This window comes from Lissotriton vulgaris, chromosome 1_2 (genome assembly GCF_964263255.1).
Source record: "Lissotriton vulgaris chromosome 1_2, aLisVul1.2, whole genome shotgun sequence".
NCBI lineage: Eukaryota > Metazoa > Chordata > Amphibia > Caudata > Salamandridae > Lissotriton > Lissotriton vulgaris.
In genome coordinates, this window is record NC_141686.1 from 76,727,750 (window position 1) to 76,749,390 (window position 21,641).

The window sequence follows — 21,641 nt, forward strand, 5'->3', positions numbered from 1 at the left end:
AAGGTTGTTCCTGTATATGCATGCGATTCCACCACCTATCTTGCCAGACCTGTCAAGCCTAATGATGTGGTAGTTGGGGGGAACCAGAATGTCCATTATAGGTGTGGAAGATTCAGTTAGCCATGTTTCAGTCAAGATGATTAGGTCAAGGTCCAATCTTAGGATGAGATCGGCGATGTACATTTAAAGATCACGATCTGTGTGGAGCAAGCACATAGCCTCAAAGACACCCACACTACAAAGTACAGATTACACACAAAAACACTAACAAAATCGAACGGTAAAGGAGCGGTTTGATTATGTAAACGATGTTAAGAAAACACATGTATGTTCCACACTTGTTAAAGGGGTAGTCGTCAACTCATTCTAAAGTAGGAATGCCAACTTGACGAGAAGACTGTGTTTAGGTTTAGAATACTTCTAACAAATAAAAAATAACTTATTTGAACAAAGATGTCTTGTAAACCAAACTTCCAATACACAGCTGACCCCAGTATCTGGGTTTCAGAGCACAGGTTCACTCACCTTCTCGCTCCTTCACTGCCACCTCTAGGCTCATCATCTTTGGACCAGCGCCAAATATCTGCAGTTTCTTAAGTTCTGTGTTTTTACCCCTCTCTGATGCATCATTCTGGAAAGAAATACAACAATATCGACCTGCATAAATGTTTGAAGTAGTTTGGGTATACACTAGTCCCACATCTCTTTAGGCAGTATGTTAGACCACTACTCCGGTCATTTGAAAAAATGTAAATGAAAAGGAAAAATGGGGGACAATACAGGGATTCATGAACTTGAGCCTGATTCCGTCACTTCCACACTGTACTATCATGAAAACATTGCCTGCAGGTACCCAGAGTACTAGATGGACCATCTTGATGTTTCCTTTGGCTGCTATCTTAGAAAAATGAATTATTTTAATTCTTAGAACAATCTTCTCATTGACTGCATGGTGACTCCGTATTTCTTGGCTTAGTACAGTCACAAACATGTCATGAAAGACAAATGAAGCAAAAAATGTAAAACAGACTGTCATTTGCACGCAAATACACAAAGTGAAAAACAAAAGAAAATTAAACTAAGCACGCTCTGTGAAAAAAACACCCATTTAAGTGAGGTACCATCTGAAAAATGCTGCTGCTAAATGCTGCACAGATTTAGGATGACAGAAAAAGACAAGCCAACTTCATGCTAAAACAAATCATACCAAAGTGTAAAAATAGCCTTTTCGTTCTGTAAACATCATCCAGGGTTTCATGCAAACCTTCTGAGACTGGGTGACAGCCATTGACTAAAGGAGGACATCAAGTTTTCAAATTCCATCAAAGGACCATTTTTCAGGCGTCATTTTTAAAGAACAAAAAGTGCACATTTAAACAGTTAATGCGGGAAGAATACACACCCTTGCCACATGAACCCTGTTTCCAAGGAAGGCATTTTTAAGTGGGTTTTACATGCATTTACTGTTTTCCAGACCTTTGAGTTATATGGCAGCACCTGCTATCGGGATGTGCTAATCCTTTTATAGTAATTTGTGCTGAATTTGCCTATATTCTTTGGACATAAAGTATTTTCTATTCTAGTACAAAATAACTAAGCTGCAGGTAAAATATAGCACTTTTTTGCCTAGATTTGAAGTGGAACGCTTCTTTACCTGTAGTCAAGGAAAATATTTAGATAGCATGTCTGCCATAGAAAACAAAATCTGCCTAGATTCATTCAGTCCATATGAAAAATTCTTGTGAGATTCCAAGACCATTCATGAAGTGCTTTAGACACGAATGTACTGGAAGGATAACTGATCCAAGGTAATCGTTCCCTGCATCCTTGGACGGAGATGTGCGTACCTCAGACTTGATGCGCCTTGATCTCTTCAAAGGAACCTTCGTTTTAATTCCCTGCTCTGCGGAGGCCCGGGTGTCAGTGGTGGGCTCCTCCATTTCCACTTTCTCCTCAAGTTTCAAGCTTGGCTTTTGGATGCCCTATAGGATCAGAGTACAGAACGTCATCAGGCTCACTGATCGTAGGATCGCAGGTCTGGGCCCCGGCTGGATAGTCATCCCCCTGCTGGAGTCAAGGTATCATGTCTATCTGTGGAGGACCAGGATCTCAACACAGGCATTGAAGTCAGAATTCAGCTACGAACAGATTACCTTTCTCGGTAACATAACCAATCAGGAAACCAGGCTCACTTAATGAACCTGCATGACAACAAACTATGAAAAGAAATGCTTTTCAATTTTAAAGAATGATCAAATGCTGTCAAACATACTCTGGTGTGTCTTGGAAAAAAAAAACATCCTATTAACTGAGTCGGTTAGATATAAACTGGGTCTACTTTTTCTTTGATTGGAGATGGCCATCTATTAGCTTCTAACGTACAGAAATTGGCTTAGACCACCTCCATCTTTCTTAGAAGTGGCAGCAGAAATGGGTAAAGGTTAATTTAGCTCCATGCCATGATTTGGGACTACCTGTTTAAGTCTTAAGAAGATGCCAGGTGATGAACAATCTTCCTATTTAAAAAAAAAAAACATTGGCTGAGGTCCCAATCCCAACCATATCTCACCAAGAGGCTGACTCCAGACTGGAAAAGTTCATATGGATACAGGATACGGTCGTAATGACTCTTGAGAAGTGAACCTGTGCCTTTCCCTGGTAAGTAGCCCAGCCGACTGGCTACTTTGGACCATTTCTTCTCTTTGGTGACAATCTCAAATCCCCCTTCACTGGAAACAGTCTAGGGTAAAAAAATAAATAAAAAACAATATAGAGTTACAATAAAAATGTGCCCTAGTTGGACTTCCGGGACAGAAATCAGTCACTTCAGATAGATTGATCTCATTGACTTCAGAAGAATAACTCAGACATGGTGTTTAGAATCTTAAATTAGATCACAAAATATTCCAACCACTTCATAATTTACCAAAAGCTACTGCTTTCCATAAAACACACCAGCCTACAAACCTTGCTGAGAGCATAAACATCTAAGAGTTTTCTCTCCACTATTGGGATTTTCAGAGTAGACCCTTGAAGTTCCAAGAATTTTGCCAGCTGATCCAAAAAGTCAAGTTTCACTCTTGTCATCGCCTACAAGAATAAAAAAAAGAATATGGTATGTCAAACTGATACACATAGCACAGGTTTGCAATTATTAGTATCAGGGGATTAAAGCCAGCTGCCTAAATATTCTTCAATTTGGAACTGCTACACCTTTAAATTTCAGACCGGTGAGAGACTGGACACATTCAACTCTTTAGTACCATCAACAAAGTATAAACTACAACATATTTTTATATAGTGCTTGCTTCAACAGTGTTTGCAGTTTGGGAATACTGTAAATAGGAAATGTCACTATTAATCAATTCATAGCTGATCAACAGAACTCATAACTGCTCAGCAGTTGTACAAATGTTCGAAAAATAAATTTTTAACTTTATGCCATGGTTCAGTCAAAGATGACTATTCTCTTAAAATGGGCGAGTTTTTAATATAAAATATGACTTGATTAGATGCACAAGATGGGTACTACTGCTTCCTATCAAGAAACAACCATTGGCAAAGTCAAGAAAAAAAGCGAGTGGAGCAGCAGCTCAGGTACCACAACCCTGACACATTAAACTGCACTTCTTTTTAGACCGCTGTAGCCATTGGATCAGGCAAAATAATGTTGCTCACTGTGCAAGACAGCCAAAGGATTAAGGGGGATGACCCATTTCCCCTTGATTTATGCTGTGGTAGGCAGAAGCAAAATGTGAACAACACTTGAACAGATCAACTGCTGAAGAGGGAGGACTCAATGATGCAGCTGTATGAATGTATGTATATGCATTTTCAAAATCATGTTTTTTTTCTTTTCTTTAAACATGTGGCTCGATCTAAAGAGGTCTCGAGACCAAGGGGATGATGCCCAGGAACTAATATCAAAGTCCATTCAATTTAAGGGAATCACCTACCCGGTTAGATCATCTAGCCTCTTACTAGAACACAAAAAAACATTCTGGAATATTCAAAGGTTGCATTCAAGGAACACAGGTGCCAGTCAGTTGAGGTGAGGCAGATTAAGGTGCCAGTCAGTTGAGGTGAGACAGATTAAGGTATGTCGAATCAGGACAGCAAGCAGAGATGGAAAGATTTAGAGTAAAATATTTTGGGTTTTTTAGCCACTGCTTTGACCAAGTCCCCAGACTCACTAACCCTGCTTCCCCCGTTTTGTGCAGCATCACAGTTCTTATACATTTTTTAATGCAATTCAACCACTGAGCAGTCAGCACCTTTTCCAGGCTCTCAGCATGTTTCTGCTACCACCCCTGCATTCTCACTGCCCTCTGAATACAGGATTCAGGACTTGCTGCCATGAGACTTAGAGAGCAGGGCAGGAGTAGAGGTAGGGCCAGGGCCTCATGTCACAGACTCCAGAGTGGGTGAAGGGAGGAAAGAGTCCCCCATTACGAAGAGAGAGTGGGGCTGCCCCACCATTTAACCAACCACCATCCCTATGCCCTTCACACAAAGACCCCACACATACCCACCCCGCTCCTGACTCCCCTGTTACAGCCAGAGCTGCCAACTTTGAACCTTGGGGACCAGGTTTGAGTCTCAGCATTGCAGGTCACTTAATCTGTTCTGGCCTAAAAAAAAAAAAAAATTAACACAATCTTGTGTATTGTAACTGGTGCTCATGAGAAGCGCTCCGATACCTTTGGGTCGTGATCGCGCTATATAAACTATCAGCAAAAAATAAATGCTCACATGACCAGCACAGTGCTTTCCTTTCACAGACGAAGCAGACTCTGAAGCTTTCCCTTTTTTAAAGGTGAAAGGAAAGAATCCTGCATCTTGAACTCAGACTCTACCCCCATCAGTGCAAGAGGTGCATGGAAAATGCCTCGGTGTTTAGGCCTGTGTCCTAGCTTGATAATATAACTTGCATTTGTAAAGCACACATTTACCCAGAGGGATAATTTTGTGCTGAATATTTTTTTTTTTTAATTGTTACCCAACTCAATGAAAATGTGTTACATGCACACTAGTTGATAATTGGTTGCAGGGCACATGGACACATCTGCACACATGCTGTACAACCACTCAGTACAACAGTTGCATTTGAGAGTGAATGACCATGCACTGCATAATTGGATTTGCATTTGAAATATATATTGCTCAGTATGTTGCAATGATTGCAGTGCAGGTTCTCTCTGTGCAGACCTACCTTAGTAATTTATTGAGTAGGCGGGGCAAGCAGTTACCTTCCCAGGACAAGTAGATTTATGTAACTTTTTGTCCCCTGGCCAAGTAGATTTTTAAAAAATTTCCACACCCATGTTGGAGGCTGGCTCTTAGCAGCCCGATATGAGTTGTATAATGCTGTTTTTATCCCGTGGTTAGGAATTGTAATTTATTGTATGCCTGTATAATTTGGACCATATAGAAAGGTTTTTTTCTTAAATCAATTTATATTGTATATGTTCTTTTGAAAAATAACCATACAATGTATAAGATATTTATTGATCTTTGTACCAGGAAATTCTCAATAAAAAAAATTAAAAAATAAATAAATAATTTAAATTTGATACATTTCCTAACTTGATCTCCCAAGTACCTCATTTTAATTGTTTTCACTAAATATTTGTTAATGAGGTCATGTTTCAAATTTGCACATCTGTTTGCTTCTAATTTATCTGTAAAGATGTTCCTTTGGAACCACCATCTCTGTATATAACTATTTTCCCAGCATCAACTCCACCCCATTTCTGCAAAGAAATCCAATTTGATTAAAATCTGATTATTTTTGATGTCACATAATATTTTTTTTAACTAAACAAAATACAACCGATCTGTTTGTACCTCCATGTCTTTGTTCATCCCATGCTCCCATTCTATTCCCCCTCATTCACTTCACTTCTTACAGTGCATGATCATCCCTGTATTATTCTCTGCTTGCCTGCCTCCCCTCTGAAGCTAGCATATTCAGAATAGGATTATGACTCATCCTTTAACAACTACCATGTGTTTCTCTTTTATGGTCATTGTTTTCGCACAGCGCTAGCTCTAGGACATCCATGGGCAACCAAATGTTTTAAATATATAAATCTATACATCAAAATAGATATATAATATATATATATCCATATAATATATCTATAGATAACTATATATCTATATAATATCTATCTATAAATATCAATATAATATCTATACATCTATAGAATATCTATATATCTATAGAATATCCAGTGGTCCGATATTATTTAATCACAACAGAATGTTGCTAGATATGATAAAGCTGTGTCTGGAACAAAACACATTCATGTTTGGAGAAGAGATCTTTCGCCAAGTGAAAGGAACGGTGATGACTGACTGACTGACTGACTGGGATTTCCATTTAGCCCCAGTTATGTATGCCTAACCATGAGATGCTGGGAAAACACCCTGGCCAGGAAACAAGAAAATGATTGCTATGTGAGCAAAACCATAATGTGGCTAAGGTACATAGACGATCTACTGCTAATCTGGGATTGAACTAGGGAGGAATTTGTGGAATTCTTTGAAATCTTGGTTAATACAGAAACCAACTTAAAATTCACATATACTATAAGTGAGGAACGTGTGGCGTGAATAGATAGTGAAATGTACATCCATTATAATGAAGTACATACCACTGTACATCGTTAAAGCACAGCAACAAATGCTGTGTTACACGCAGAAAGTTTCCACCAAACTAGTCTCATCAATAACCTCCCTTATAGGGAATTTCTCAGAATGAAAAGAATATGCTCACAGGAGGAAGAATGGTAGAAAATCAACGATTAGCTATCAACAGGTTCAAACAAGCATTGGCAAAGCCAATAGGGCTCGATTTTGAGACCTTATAAGTATTTAGTTATGCAGCACAATATCCTTGGTGCAACAACCATATCTGGTGCCTGTTGCATGGTTAAACACTTATAAGGCCCCAAAGACAAGACCTTTATTGTTTTTTAAAAAAAGGACAAGCAGCGCTATCAGGTTCCGGCTGCCACTTAGAGGTAGAGAGAGAGAGAGAGAGGTGTGTAGAGAGAGAGAGAGAGAGGTGTGTAGAGAGAGAGAGAGAGAGGTGTGTAGAGAGAGAGAGGGAGAGAGAGAGAGAGAGAGAGGTGTGTACAGAGAGGGAGAGAGAGAGAGGGGTGTGTAGAGAGAGAGAGAGAGAGAGAGAGAGAGAGAGAGAGAGAGAGAGAGAGAGAGAGAGAGAGAGAGAGAGAGAGAGAGAGAGAGAGAGAGAGAGAGAGAGAGAGAGAGAGAGAGAGAGAGAGAGAGAGAGAGAGAGAGAGAGAGGTGTGGAGAGAGAGAGAGACAGAGAGAGACAGAGAGACTTGAACCTGGGAGCCCAGTTCCCCAGTCCTAGCCCCAAGGTCTCATCAGGGATAGAGGGAGGAAGGCAGGCAGAAGCCATATAAAAGCTCGACTCGAGGCCCCAACAGGACTTCAAGCTGAGCCAGAGTCACGCTACATTCTCGGGCAGTCACTGGCTCGCCCATATCTAAATAATTTGGTGCCATTTTGTGTTTAGAAATTAGGACACTAATGTCCTGCACATCTTGCACATATGTGAGTGTTCGGAACACATATGCTCCTGGCCAAGGAAGTGAGCCCATCTTGAGTTGTGGTGGTGTTTCGAGCCAATGTGTTTGTGTGAGGTGGGTCCTGCACGTAATTGAATAATTAATTGTGGTGTGCAACTGTGCATTTTTAGGACTTGTGACTGTTGCTGCTCTGTAGTGTGAACCTCTTGGGCTGCTGGTGCGACACAAGTGCCTCTTATGCTCATCTTTATGCAACACAGATTCCTCTCTACACCCAGTGGTGGCGTGCTGGGTAGTTTCACTGTAGCTTGAGTTGTACTGGTGTGAAGAGTGTGCTTGGAGCTCCGGTGTTTGTAGTGTGGGTGTGACAGGGCGAGGTCAGTAGACAGGGTGAGGTTAGTAACGTGGTGATCTGTGTATTCAAGGCACGTTTGCTGTTATTACCTCTAGTTTGAGTATAGAGATGTTGGTACCATATAGATGTGTGTGCAGTTATGGATGTGTGTATAAGTAGTTTGTACGCACAGTCAATGTACAGAAGTCAGGTATGGATGTGTGTGCGTGTAAGTAGTTTGTACGCACAGTCATAGTACAGAAGTCAGGTATGGATGTGTGTGTGTGTGTGTGTGTTAGTAGTTTGTAGGCACGGTCAATGTACAGAAGCCAGATATGGATGTGTATGTGAGTGTGTGTGTGTGTGTGTGGGGTGGGCGGGGGTACGTAGTTTGTAGGCATAGTCAAGTTACAGAAGTCAGGAATGGATATATATATGTGTGTGTGTGTGTGTGTGTGTGTGTGTGTGTGTGTGTGTGTGTGTGTGTGTGTGTGTGTGTGTGTGTGTGTGTTAGTAGTTTGCAGGCACAGTCAGTGTACATAAGTCAAGTATTGATGTGTTGTGCATAAGAAATTTGAAGACAGTCAATGTACAGAAGTCAGGTATGGATGTGTTGTGTATAAGAAATTTGTAGATTCAAGTAAAAAACTTCCTAGGTAATTGATCAAAGTAAACAAGTCAATAAGGGAACGAACAGGAAACAGAATGTATATAAAACAAGTTAATTTTAATTACATCAATTAAAAAATATTTATAAAAAGTAGTGTTATGACAATACATACAATTTTACATTTGAAACTAAATCACATAAAATTTATTTTTTTAAAACGAGGGAGAAAATCAATACAATTGGTGGCACAAATCAAATTGACGCGAGTTTCGGCGTAGACAACGCCTTTTTCAGGAGAAGCCACACATTTACCTGTAAATAATAATAAATATACATTCAAATATTAAATTTTTATCACATATACTTTTTACATCTAGTCATCCTTTTCTTAAATATTATTCTTGCATAAAACAGTAATACATTGGTTACATAGAACATCTTTTTATTAAAAAAATCATAGTCTGTATTCCATGCTATTCCCTTTATACTAAATCAAGTTTCCATAACAGGAAATTTGATATCGGGGTACTCATATCATTTAATAACTGTATCAAAATGGCTTAAAACAAAGGCTACTCTTAGGATCAGAATGATACATTTTAAGTGTTCTTAAGTAGCTCTCTATGAACCCAAATCATCAGATCCAAAACTGACATAATAGAAAGAAACTCAACATCCACTTAAGATAACAGGGTGCTCATCAAAACCTGTAGTCTCTAACCAAATACCAAGAAGTTGGGGGAGGAGCTACGCGGCAAACAAGATGGCTGCTTAGGCTCCCGGCTCCGCCGACGTCCGAATCACGCCACAATATCCTGTACATTATCCTGATTTTACGCCCAGCCTCTGTGTGAATAAACTGTTCCGCACTCCGATGGTGAAATCCTGAAACTTTTATCGGCTGGTTTGACGAAGTTGCATCGAGTTGAAGATTGTGGCCTACTCCAGCGGGGAAGCCGGGGCCTCGAGTACTTTCACAGCCGGGCTGCAGTGCAACAACATCGGCCGGTAGACCCAGGCTGGGTCCGGTCAATCGGAGTGGAGCTTTGTTTAAGCTCGAATTTGGCGGCGATCGTTTCTATTGCTCAGCATCGATAGAGGAGTGACTCTGCTTGCGGTTGGCTGCGGGTGGGGGTCCCCGTCCCGCGGACCCGGTGTCGGGCCCGCCGGGGTTCGGTGGGTCGGGGTCTCTGGCCTGCGGCTTTAACCGGGTTGACCGTGGCTGCGAATAAAGACTGGTCACCCTCCGCATCTGCATGTTCGTGATCCTGTTTGTCCCCCCCGAGGATGCCAGATTCACCGGGGGAGGGGCTTGTGATTGGTGTCGGGCGTAAGACTATGGATCGAACGGTGCTTGAGCCATCGCTGAGATCAATATTGGCAGAGATTTGGGCGTTTCATTCACATGTGGATGTCTTATTGAGCAAATTGGACACGCGCATATCTGAGATGCTCCTTGTGGAACCGGACCCTGCCTTACTGTTGGAACAATAATCTGCAGCCATTCAAACTGCGGCTATTTTGACTCCGTGCGAGGATCCCGTGAGGAAGCAAGAATAGAAACCATCAGATGGTGCCATGGAGGACGGTGTTCCCGAGGTCGTCACTGTATTGCCGAACCTTCCATCACTATCGACTTTGGAGGTATCGAAAGGCGTTCCCCTCCCGGAGACTTTTGTTCTTGACTTTCCATTCATTTTGTGGTCGTCTTCTCCTTTCTTGGTGACTTTACGACTCCGGGGCAAGATACATTGGGACTGTCCATCTAGGAGAGCGAGTTCTTCTGCGTCTGAAGTTCTTGCGTACTCACTGTCTACGAGTTGCCATAGATTTATTCTTGATGACTCCCTTCTCCTCTATTACTCCTTTGGGTCTCGCTGGGGGGGGTTTGTGTGATGGTTCGGAAGGGGCAAGGTTAAGATCAATTAGGTCGGGACGGGTTGGAGTGGCTTTTACGTGTGTTCGACCTGCAACTGTTTGATCTAAGAGGCTGGGCGGTGTATCACGGTGCCCCCTAATTTCTTCTATAAGTGTGGTCATACGTTGGTCTCTTTGCGATAGGGGGTGTCTGTTTCTGGCGGGGGGACTCCTCCATTCTTTTTATTACTTTTAGGGTTTTAGTTATTAGGGGCGACAGGCACGCTGCTAGTGGGGTTAGGCTGTAGCCATTTACAGAGGTGCAGGGTGGGGGGTTGGAAAGGGTTTTTTATTTTGCCTTTTTTTATTTCTATGGCCTTTTTCTTCTTTCCCTTTTTCTTCCTTAAAGGATCAGTATAGCTTGCGAATCATTCAGATTTTTATCGTGCACTTGTATTTAGTGCTTATGCTTTTCACGATATCCTGATTCACGGGTGGGCAGGCCCTGAGAACTGGCGCTCAACATTGAATGTATATTGTATTGTCGTTTGCACCGATCCATATGCTTTGGCGCCAATGTTCCATTATAGCTGTTATTACGTGCATATCCTGTCTCTTGCCCTGGCCCCCTATTCTTCTGTTTGATTGTATGGCATCTGATCCTTTCTTTAAATAATACAAAATGGAACCTCTGTCTCATCCTGGGACTCAGTTGTGCATTCTAATACAAGTTCTATCCTGAATCGCTGTCGGACCTCAGGGTTGTCTGCTGATGCGCTGTGTCGTATTGTGATATAGGGGGTCTTAATTTTGTTTAGCGGCCGGCCCTTGCGGTTGTAGGCCCATGCTTGTATTTTTATTGAATTCTACACTTTCCTGTTTAGAGACTTATCCGTGTGTTGCCGCCAAAAGAACAGAGGAAAAGCGCCAGGTCTCCATTGCAGCCTCCCCGTGTCCCAGGAGGGATTGACCGCCCGCCGCAATTCTACAACTTGCAGCACCCGCTTCGCGGGTGCCGCTGCGCGGCGTGTGGCGTGGGATCGAGGCTGCGGGAGTGCCTGTGAGTCAGCGGAAGGAGGAGGGAGTGCAGCGTTTCCAACGAAGGGCGCGCGCTGCACGGACTCTCTAGACCAGGAGTCCCTGCGCTGCACAGGTGTGCACGGCCGCGCCCCCAGAAAGACACGCCCCCCGGCCGACCAGAGCATTAAAGCGGGAAGACATCCTGTTTGAAGTGGGACCCTTTCCTGTTTAGAGACTTATCCGTGTGTTGCCGCCAAAAGAACAGAGGAAAAGCGCCAGGTCTCCATTGCAGCCTCCCCGTGTCCCAGGAGGGATTGACCGCCCCGCCGCAATTCTACAACTTGCAGCACCCGCTTCGCGGGTGCCGCTGCGCGGCGTGTGGCGTGGGGTCGAGGCTGCGGGAGTGCCTGTGAGTCAGCGGAAGGAGGAGGGAGTGCAGCGTTTCCAACGGAGGGCGCGCGCTGCAGGGACTCTCTAGACCAGGAGTCCCTGCGCTGCACAGGTGTGCACGGCCGCGCCCCCAGAAAGACACGCCCCCCGGCCGACCAGAGCATTAAAGCGGGAAGACATCCTGTTTGAAGTGGGACCCTTTCCTGTTTAGAGACTTATCCGTGTGTTGCCGCCAAAAGAACAGAGGAAAAGCGCCAGGTCTCCATTGCAGCCTCCCCGTGTCCCAGGAGGGATTGACCGCCCCGCCGCAATTCTACAACTTGCAGCACCCGCTTCGCGGGTGCCGCTGCGCGGCGTGTGGCGTGTGGTTGAGGCTGCGGGAGTGCCTGTGAGTCAGCGGAAGGAGGAGGGAGTGCAGCGTTTCCAACGGAGGGCGCGCGCTGCAGGGACTCTCTAGACCAGGAGTCCCTGCGCTGCACAGGTGTGCACGGCCGCGCCCCCAGAAAGACACGCCCCCCGGCCGCAACGCTCCCCCTAAAAGAACAGCGCCCAAACGCTCAGCGGGACGCGAGTGGGACGCCGAGCGAAGCCCGGGCAAAGGGCGGGCCCTCTGTGGCCCTCAGAGGCCAAAAGAGGCTGGGCTGGGCCGCCCCCCTAATATCCACTAAAGCACCGCGTACATTAGCTAATTAATTGTGACTCTTTCATCTACGTCGCCCAAATCCATCTACTGCCCTCGTATTCTTCAGCTGGGGATTATGAGGAAGACCACCAAGAAGGCTAAGATGCCTACCCTGAGATCAAGCACTAAATCAAAAGTAGACCCCCCTCCGCCATTACCAACCCTTACGGCCATTGACAAGATGCTTAAACAAACAATAGGGGCGGTATCTAACGCCATTGCAAATACAGAGAGAAGGCTGTCCCTACCACCTGTGACTATTGTCCAGGAAACACAGGAAGCCCTCATCAACCTAACTGAAGCTTCCATAGACTTGACAGAGGACCTTGAAACTAGCTTGGCCCTTACTCCCTCCTCTTTTGTCGATCTCCCATGCGCTCAGGTGCCCATTGAAACCAGCACAGAGCGAACGGGCCTACAAACAAATCACCATAAGAAGAAATCAAACACCTTGGACAAAAATTTGCACAAGGAAGGTTCTAAATGTGGGGATAAAAAAGGACCCACCAAATCTAGAAATCATAATTTGGTAACGCCCATAAATCCACCCACACCAGGAATACCCTGCTGGATCACCAACATGGTGGCGGACCTAAAAACGGATCTTGAACACTCCATTATGGTGCTGATAAAACCCCTTATAGCTAAAATTGACAGATTAACATCACTTGTAAACAACAAGGGGCACGAAAGTCCAACCAGCACAAGAGGGTGCTTTAATAAAACAAAATGAGGCCTTAGCCAAAAGAACAACCAAAGACAAGGCCTCCCTAACACCTGACACGGTAGCAAAAAACTCTACAAGAGTCACACAAAAAAGCATCCAAGATATACAAAAGGTCACTGCTAAACCAAATATGGGAAAAATCAATAAACAGATATCCACTGAAACCAGCAAACCACCCCCTGGACCCCCCCAAACATTGGAAGGAAACAGTGCTCAAACTCCTAAAGCGAGTATGAAGACCAACCCGACTCCCTCCACAACAGCTACTAAAGAAAATAAAACAGCAACCCGCTTCAGGACAATCAATCTCCCGCCTGAAGCTCTACCCTTTGTAGTAGTTTTAACAGGAGTTCCACCTTTAAGGGAGGGCAAAAGGGAAACACAAATAGAGCTGAAAAACAAATGCGCACAGTGGCTACAAATACACAGACCACTGACCCCCAATATTCACGGGGAGATCCTCTCAGTAAGAAGGGGGGAGTGGATCGGTAAAGGCACAAAGACGATTGCAGGGGACATAATCACGGTTAACTTTAGAGACATCGCAGCAGTTAACTTTATCTGTAATGCTCCCCCTGGCCTGACTGACTCACAAATCCACCCGGTACACGACCCAGGCAGAACAACAGACCACCGCTGTTCAGAACACCTCACATGGATTTCCAATATGGCCCACCCCAGTGGCAAAGGCCACATTATGTGACCCCAAATTTTGACTCTTTCCTAATGCAACGTGCACATTGGAACAGGTTCAGCGCACTTGAAGAAGTCGATTGACAGGGATGGGAAAAACAACCCCTCACCAATGTAAAGTGGAGGGAGGCAAGTCCACCTAAAACAGAATTGAGAACGGGGGCGGGAAAGAGATCAGATCCCGCATCTTGCAAAGGAAATCGTACTAAGTCGTTGAATCTAAACAAGGGAAAAGGCGACCTGATAAACCCCCCAAAACATAGGCCAATCACTAATCAGAGCAGATTGGCGACTCCTTGTAGCACACAGCCCAGCTTGGTTACCCCTCCTAAAGTGAGAAAACCGACTGCGTCCCCAGTAAGAAATCTAACAGGATCCCCAAAGGAAAAGACTTATGGAAAATTACGGGTTGCATCCTGGAACATTGCAGGATTAGCGGCCAAATTTGAATCCCAGGAATGGCTTAGCTATATAAATAAATTCCAAATCATATGCCTGCAAGAAACATGGGCTACTGAACTAAATGACTATAGCTTGGAAGGCTAGAAGAGTTTTTTTGTCCCTGCTAAAAAGGCAGTCTCGGGAAGATCTAGTGGGGGACTCGTCATATACGTCAGTCTAGATATAAAGGGCATCTGGTCCAACATCACAGGGGGCTCACACAACCTCCAAGCAATAAGGTTTGACTCACCAAGACTAACTTTCTTTCTAGTCAATTGGTATAACGCCCCGGGTACCATGGAAAAGGGAATAGCCGTAACCGAGCTGGATGTCTGCTTAACAAATTTGAACTCCTTAAATAAGACACCAAATCTCTCAAGCCTAATACTTACGGGAGATTTTAATTGTCATCTTTGTGATAAATTAAAACCTTTTAACAAAGACTGGTCGAGATGCACCATAACGAAAGGCCCACACTTCACTCACTCAAAAGAGGGATGGGATCTGGAGAGACTAACGAATAGGTACAACCTGACCCAAACTCTAGATCTTGTCGTGCTGGGTGAAAATGGAGAACTAACCCCAACATACAAAGGCAGAGGGTGCAATTCCTACATTGACTATGTTTTAGTCTCGTCCATACTAAAAAGAAACATTAGCAAAACCTTAATAGATGAGAGCATCTTCAGTGACCACAATCCGGTTATTATCACAATTGAAGGTTTTCATTTTAACACGGGCCCCAAGAGGCTCGACACCATAGAAAAAGCAGTGGACCAGGGAAGAAGAATCAAATGGGCCCGGGTCGATGGGGACAGATTCTACAAAAAACTGATAACAGAGGCCTCAGAAGCAATAAACAAATGCCTCGACCCAAGTGTGAATGGAGTTTTGGTGTTAAGGGCATTCGAAGAAATTGCGTCTCACGTAAATAACTCCCTAAAGTCCACCGGGGTGAACAAAGCGTCCTCAAATCCACGATGGTTTGACTCAACTTGCACCAATGCGCTAAAAAAACTGAAAGCCAGCCTCCATGCCACACCAAGGGACAAGTCCAGGGTTACACAAAACAGAATTGAATATAAAGATGCCCTGAAGAAACGCAAACAAAGCCTACAAAATCAAGCTTGGGAGGACCTTAGGGACGCTGCGGAAAGGAAAGACTCCGCCAGTTTCTGGAAAGTTATTAATTCCTCATGTTTTCAAGACCAAGGGGCACCAAAAATTATGAACATTATCTTGCCGGAGCAATGGCAGAAGCACTTTCAGAGTCTATATAATCACTCAAGCCATTCAACCCAGGGGGACGCATTAAGGGGCTTCCAGCTGGCAAACCTGGACTTCTCCTTGAAAGAAGTCAAAATGGGAATCGCAGGGCTCAGTAAAAATAAAGCACCCGGCCCGGATGGAATTCCACCCGATCTATTCTTAAGTAGACCCTAGCTATGGGCCCCGCTGCTCACCAGGGTGCTGAACGAGGCAGTGGTGGCAGGACTGCCTCGGTCCTGGTCAACAGCGACTATAGTCCCCATTTACAAAAAAGGGAATCGCGATGACCCCAATGCTACCGACCCATTGATGTGACGGCAAAGGTATTGGGGCGAGTCATTTTACAGCGGCTACAAGACTGGGCTGAGGAGCATCAGGTCCTCTCTGAAATCCAATACGGCTTCAGGGAGGGCAGATCCACCACTGACCAATGCCTAAACTTATACCTCTTGACAGCTAAATACATCATTGCTGGGAAGGGGTCCATTCACATGGGGTTTATGGACCTTTCAGCGGCTTTCGACCGCGTAAACAGGAGAAAGCTTTGGTCTATGCTGCTAGAACTAGGAGTGGATCCACCGCTAGTTGACACCCTGCAAAATCTCCACTGGAATACAACTGCAAGCGTGAGGTACAACCAAGAGGGAAAAAAGACCGACCCCTTCACCTGCACCAGTGGAGTAAGGCAGGGATGCATTCTCGCACCCTTCCTTTTTTCCATTTATATCAATTCGCTGGAAAAAGACCTCCTCAAACTGAAGGTAGATTCACCCCAAATCGGTCATCGTGCAGTGCCTGTATTACTTTACGCCGATGACGCGGTTCTGCTTGCCAGAACTCCTTTAGGATTACAAAAACTGATAGACGGGTTTGTAATGTTCATGGATAAGCTGGACCTGGCGACAAACCTGGAAAAATCATATATTATGTCATCAGGGCAACTGACAAAAGGGAACTTCGCCTACCATATTGGGTCACACAAGATAGACCAGGTCAAGACCTTCTCATACCTGGGGGTGCTGTTCGACAACCAGCTAAACTTCAAACCTCTGGTAGAAAAACAGGCTATGAAACTGGCAGCATCAGTAGGAGCCATCATGACATCAGACTGGGAAGATGGTCTCCAGAACAAATACTGAACCTGTACAGATCAATTTGCTGTGCGAAGGTATCCTATGGGGCAGAAGTGTGGGGCTTCTTGGATAACAAAGCTCAGCAAATCCAGACAGAGGAAAACAAATTTTTGAGAAGGATCCTGAAAGTGCCCCAGAGTGTACCGGCTCACATCATCCATGAGGAGGTGGGAGAACCCTTCATAGAAGACAGGATCAAAATTAAACCTCTCCTGGCTTGGGTTAAATTATGAACCAATCCAGAGGCGGCCTTAACAAGACAAATTATATTGGACTGCCTAAAACGAGACAAAGGTCAAGACATCCCCTGGCTGAAATACGTCAAAAATCATTAGCAGAGATTGACTGTATAAACTTTTTCACATCCCCTGACTCTTTAACAACTGAGAGCAAAGCTTGGGTGAAAAAACTCTTTCCGGTACGGCTTCAGTCACTAAGGGCGGAGAAAGAAAGACATAAACCCACTAGTCTATCTTACAGCGAACTCACAGTGAAGCAAGGAATGGAACCCTATTTGAGAGTCATGTATAACGCCCAGGATCGTTATGTCATGACCCGCTTTAGACTTAACATGCTCCACCATCTCTTTGCGGTTCCGGCTGGGTTCACTCATACAGTGGCAGAGAAGGGTACCTGCGGCTGCGACCACAGGTCTCCGCAGGATACCCTTCACTTTGTTTTACTATGCCCTTTTTACACCGTACCAAGACGTAAGTTCCTGGTGGGGATTTTGAAAGACCTAAAGTTTAAACACGCAAAATTGGCCCTGAGGTTCTTACAAGAAGCTGAGGATGCTTACACCCTTTTTTGCACTATAAATTTCATTCGGGTGGCAATACGGCTGAGGAACACCAGAGAATCCGGTCCCTAACATTTCCTGTCCCCTCGAACAATTAACTTCTGCTCCCCTAGCTTAATGAATTTTGGTGTTAAAAAACAGATAATTTTAACTTTTATAATCTCTTTTTATTTCCGTTTTTAAACATTTTTGTGTGTATCTTGTATATGTGCTTTTATGGTGTCTTTTTAAGAACCGAATAAAGATTATAAATTGAAAATTGAAATTGAATGCTACAATAAAGGTTTTTTTAAAAAAAATAAAAAATACCAAAAAGTTTGTAGACACAGCCAATGTACAGAAGTCAGGTATGGATGTGAATGTGTGTGTGTGTGTGTAAGTAGTTTGTAGGCACAGTCAGTGTAGAGAACTCAAGTATGGGTGTGTGCGTAAGTAGTTTGAAGGCACAGTCAATGCACAGAGTAGATATATATATATATATCTGCAAGGATGCGGTTAGTGGTCAGGTGTCTGCATGTCTCCCACTGAGCCGCCAGGTTGGTTGTTGCAGCATATTCTGGATGTCTAACAGGTATTCTCCATTGATTTGCCGACCCAGGGAGTTCCACTCCCCGTGGTGCGTGGCTGTCACTCAAGTAAACATGCGCTCCCGGTTAAGATGAAGAACGGTTTTCCCATAAATATTGTTAGGAAAATGGGGTGCAGGATAGTGGGTGTAGCTTACCTGCCACGGATTAATCCCTTGGCATGGTTTGTCCACGAGTACCGTGGTTGCCTCAAAGGATTATGAAGCGTGACTAGATTACAGAGTTCAGCAGGAGAGGGGCAAAATGGCCCATAAAGCCATGTGGCAGGAATACAAACTAAACCCAGTGAGGCCAGTGGGCGTGGCAAGTTCCGTACACATCTTTTCATGGTATTATGTGCAACTAGACGGCAGATTTTAATCTTGGTTTTCGCATCAACATTTGATGCTAGTAGTTTTCAGGTGGCTGTCGATATGAGCACCAGGCTAGTGTATCATTTGTTGCTTTTGTCTGTATTGTTTTTTCTCTCGTTGGCTGTTGAATGTGGCCTCCTTGGGATCGAAGGATACCAAAATGCTACTCTGCAGAAGTTAAAATTCAAAGGACCCTGGAACAACACACAGGTATGCCACTGGTCGCGTAATAATGCAGCACTGGTGTATCAGGGGTGTCACGCATTTCCCCCTGCGGTGCCGGGAGACTCCCCCAACTCTGGGCAGTGGGTGGCGGTTATTCATCTCAACACGAATAAATATCTGTGCGAACCTGACTGTCTCGTAAGCCTCTCATTATATTCTGCGGGGGGGGGGGGGGGGGATCGGGACATTTTCCGTTACGCATCTGACATGTATTATTAGAAATTAAATTTGCCCCGTTGTTTAAAGAGCCAAAAACTCTTCCCTCTTCAACAAGTTCATAGTGTAAAGTTTAAACTTTAGGAGCAGCAAGAGAAATCACTTTTTTATTCCTATTTCACCCTTATTTTTAACATGTAGCAGTTGTCACAACATTAAAACGGGGATTCTTATGTGGACAACAGAGTCAAGCCAATCAGAGCCCACAAAAGCCTTCACGCCCAGAAACTCCAATAAGCGGCAAGGCTCGGAGGACCTCGCAAAAGATGTGGCGGAGACCGGTCTGGGGAGAAGAGGGGAAAGGAAGGGACTCAGGAGCGGAAATGAGATATTGTGCGCGCCTCAAGTTGAAAAAACAAGCACGCGAGTGGTACGCACACAGCAGAAGTGAAAGTGAGGGAAAGGAGGGGAGTCAGGAGCCGAAATGAGATCGCGCGCACCTCAAGTTGAAAGTGAAAGAAGTGAAAGTGAAAGTGCTCCAGATGGCGACTCAGGCGCTGAAAGCTGGCAACTGTGTAAATGCACGCAAGAGTAACCGCAAGCGCTAGGCCAGCAAAACCGTGTGGTAGCACTTTAAAAAACCCACTTAATACATGTCTTGCAGGACAGCGCATGCGCTGGCTCAGGCAAGACCTAAAAACAGAGATATCATCCAGAAATTGTCACTTCCTCCTTGGAAAGAACTATTGTATTACCCAGAATTGAACTACTAAAGGAGAGAAAATCTCAATGCAGAAATGAAGTCAATGATGAAAAAATCCATCTAATGACCACATAGTCCACGGAATATCACCAAATCATGAAAATATTGCGCAAGAATTGGAACATACTACATCTAGGGCCCGATGTAGGTAGCCCTTTACCGATCGGAATCGGCCGAAAATACTGATTTTCGGCCGTTTCCGATCGGTAAAGGGCTATAGAGATGTAGGGGCACATTTTCGGTAATTTTACCGAATCGTTATCATTACCGAATCGGTAAATTTACCAAATCGGTAATATTTACAGAATCGGTAATGATACAGATTCGGTAAAATTACCGAAAATGCAATGTAGGTAGCCAATGTTCCATCAGCACATGGCTTACAGAATCGGTATTTTACCATGGAATACAAATCCATGGTAAAATACCGATTCCTGTGTACATGCACATCTGTGCATGTACACATGTGCCATGTGACAGACAGACGTGCCCTTAGGGCATGTCTGTGTGCCACATTGCACACATGCCTGTTTTGGGGGTGCTGGAGGGTGTCAAAGTGACACCCCCTGCACCCTTGTGAATTCTTTAATTACCGATTCGGTAAATACCGAATCGGTAATGCCTAATCATTCCTATGGGCTTCAAAGCCCATAGGAATGAATGGCCATTACCGATTCGGTATTTACCGAATCGGTTATTAAAGAATTGTTAAGGATTCGGTAACGAATCCAGATGTTGGGACCTACATCCCATTTACCGATTTTGAAATACCGAATCGGTAAAATTCGGTATTTCAAATTCGGTAAATGGGATTTACCTACATCGGGCCCCTAGATCCAACAGTCTCCGAAATAGAAGGAGACCACCCAAGTAGAACATTCCGATGGGCAAAAAATCTCAAGGATCATTCACTTACTACTCAGCAACCATAACTGTCTGTCCCGTATTGACCATTTCCTTACACTGGGGGATGGCCGACTAACGATAAATGATGTAAAGATCAGGCCCGAGGCACCTCGGATCATTCCCCTTTAACACTAAGCTTGTCATGCTCTGCAATAGCCCGTAAAAGAATCTACCCAATCTATCCAGGGTATCTTAAGGTACCACACGTCCGTAAAGAAATAAAAAAAGCAACCAGGTATTACTTTACAGAGAATACTGACTCAGTGTTATCGCCAACGACCTTATGGGAAGCATATAAAACGGTGCTACGAGGGCAAGCGATTGAGACAATAACGGGGTACAGACGTACGCAAAAACAGGAACTGCTAGATTTGGAACTGAAACTAGAAAAAGCAAACGCAGACCACATGGCACACCCATCAGAGGATACACTTCACACTCTCTGCCTTTGCCAACAGGTACATGACGACCACCTTAAGCGACGGACAGTAGACAACATAGAGACGACGGCGCAAAGGGTCTGCGATATAGGAGACAAAGCCAGTAAATTATTGGCATGGCTAGATAAGAAAAAGGAGGGCGGCAGACAAATACTACAATTAAAGGACTCGGAGGGGATACCACACTCGCGTCCCTCTGAGATTGTAGAAATCCTAGCTGACCACTTCCAAGAAGTATATACCCCAGAAACAGAAGTCACAGCGGAAGCGGCAATATCAGCGCTTCAGATTGTGCAAACCGCGACTCTACCACAGGAGGCGGTGGATGAACTGGAGGCGGATCTGTCGGTGGACGAGATACAGGCGGCAATCAATGCACTACACACAGACAAATCGCTGGGCCCCAACGGGATCCCGATTGAGTGGTTTCAGACTATGACAGACGTCCTGAGCAAACCCCTGTTGGCCATGTTTGTGGAGTGTCAGGGTGGGGGGATTCTGCCCCGGGATCAACGGATGGCAACCATAGTGGCCATCCCGGAGCCGGGTAAGCCACCCACAGAGTGTGCGTCATACCGCCCGATTTCACTTCTTAACGCCGAAGCAAAAATGTTGGCGAAAATGTTAGCCAACAGATTGACTCCGCACCTAACACACCTAATTCACCCGGACCAGTCGGGCTTCATGCCACATA

At 44.5% G+C, this 21,641-nt stretch overlaps 1 protein-coding gene across 3 annotated transcripts in view; it reads right to left on the bottom strand.

Moving 5' to 3' along the window:
• Nucleotides 1-21,641, bottom strand: part of KDM5A (lysine demethylase 5A) — a 937,903-nt gene that overhangs the window by 842,381 nt on the left and 73,881 nt on the right. For 2 of the 3 annotated variants that reach the window (XR_015307532.1, XM_086952834.1), the window contains exons 3-6: nucleotides 2,968-3,090; nucleotides 2,570-2,740; nucleotides 1,848-1,982; nucleotides 526-631 (exon numbers count right to left, since the gene is read on the bottom strand). Coding sequence is in view for 2 of the 3 variants with exons in the window: in XM_086952834.1 (XP_086808960.1) it covers nucleotides 526-631; nucleotides 1,848-1,982; nucleotides 2,570-2,740; nucleotides 2,968-3,090 (535 nt within the window). In the remaining variant the exon portion in view is untranslated. The remainder of the gene's footprint in view (nucleotides 1-525; nucleotides 632-1,847; nucleotides 1,983-2,569; nucleotides 2,741-2,967; nucleotides 3,091-21,641) is intronic. The other variant, XM_086952835.1, reaches the window with a different exon arrangement.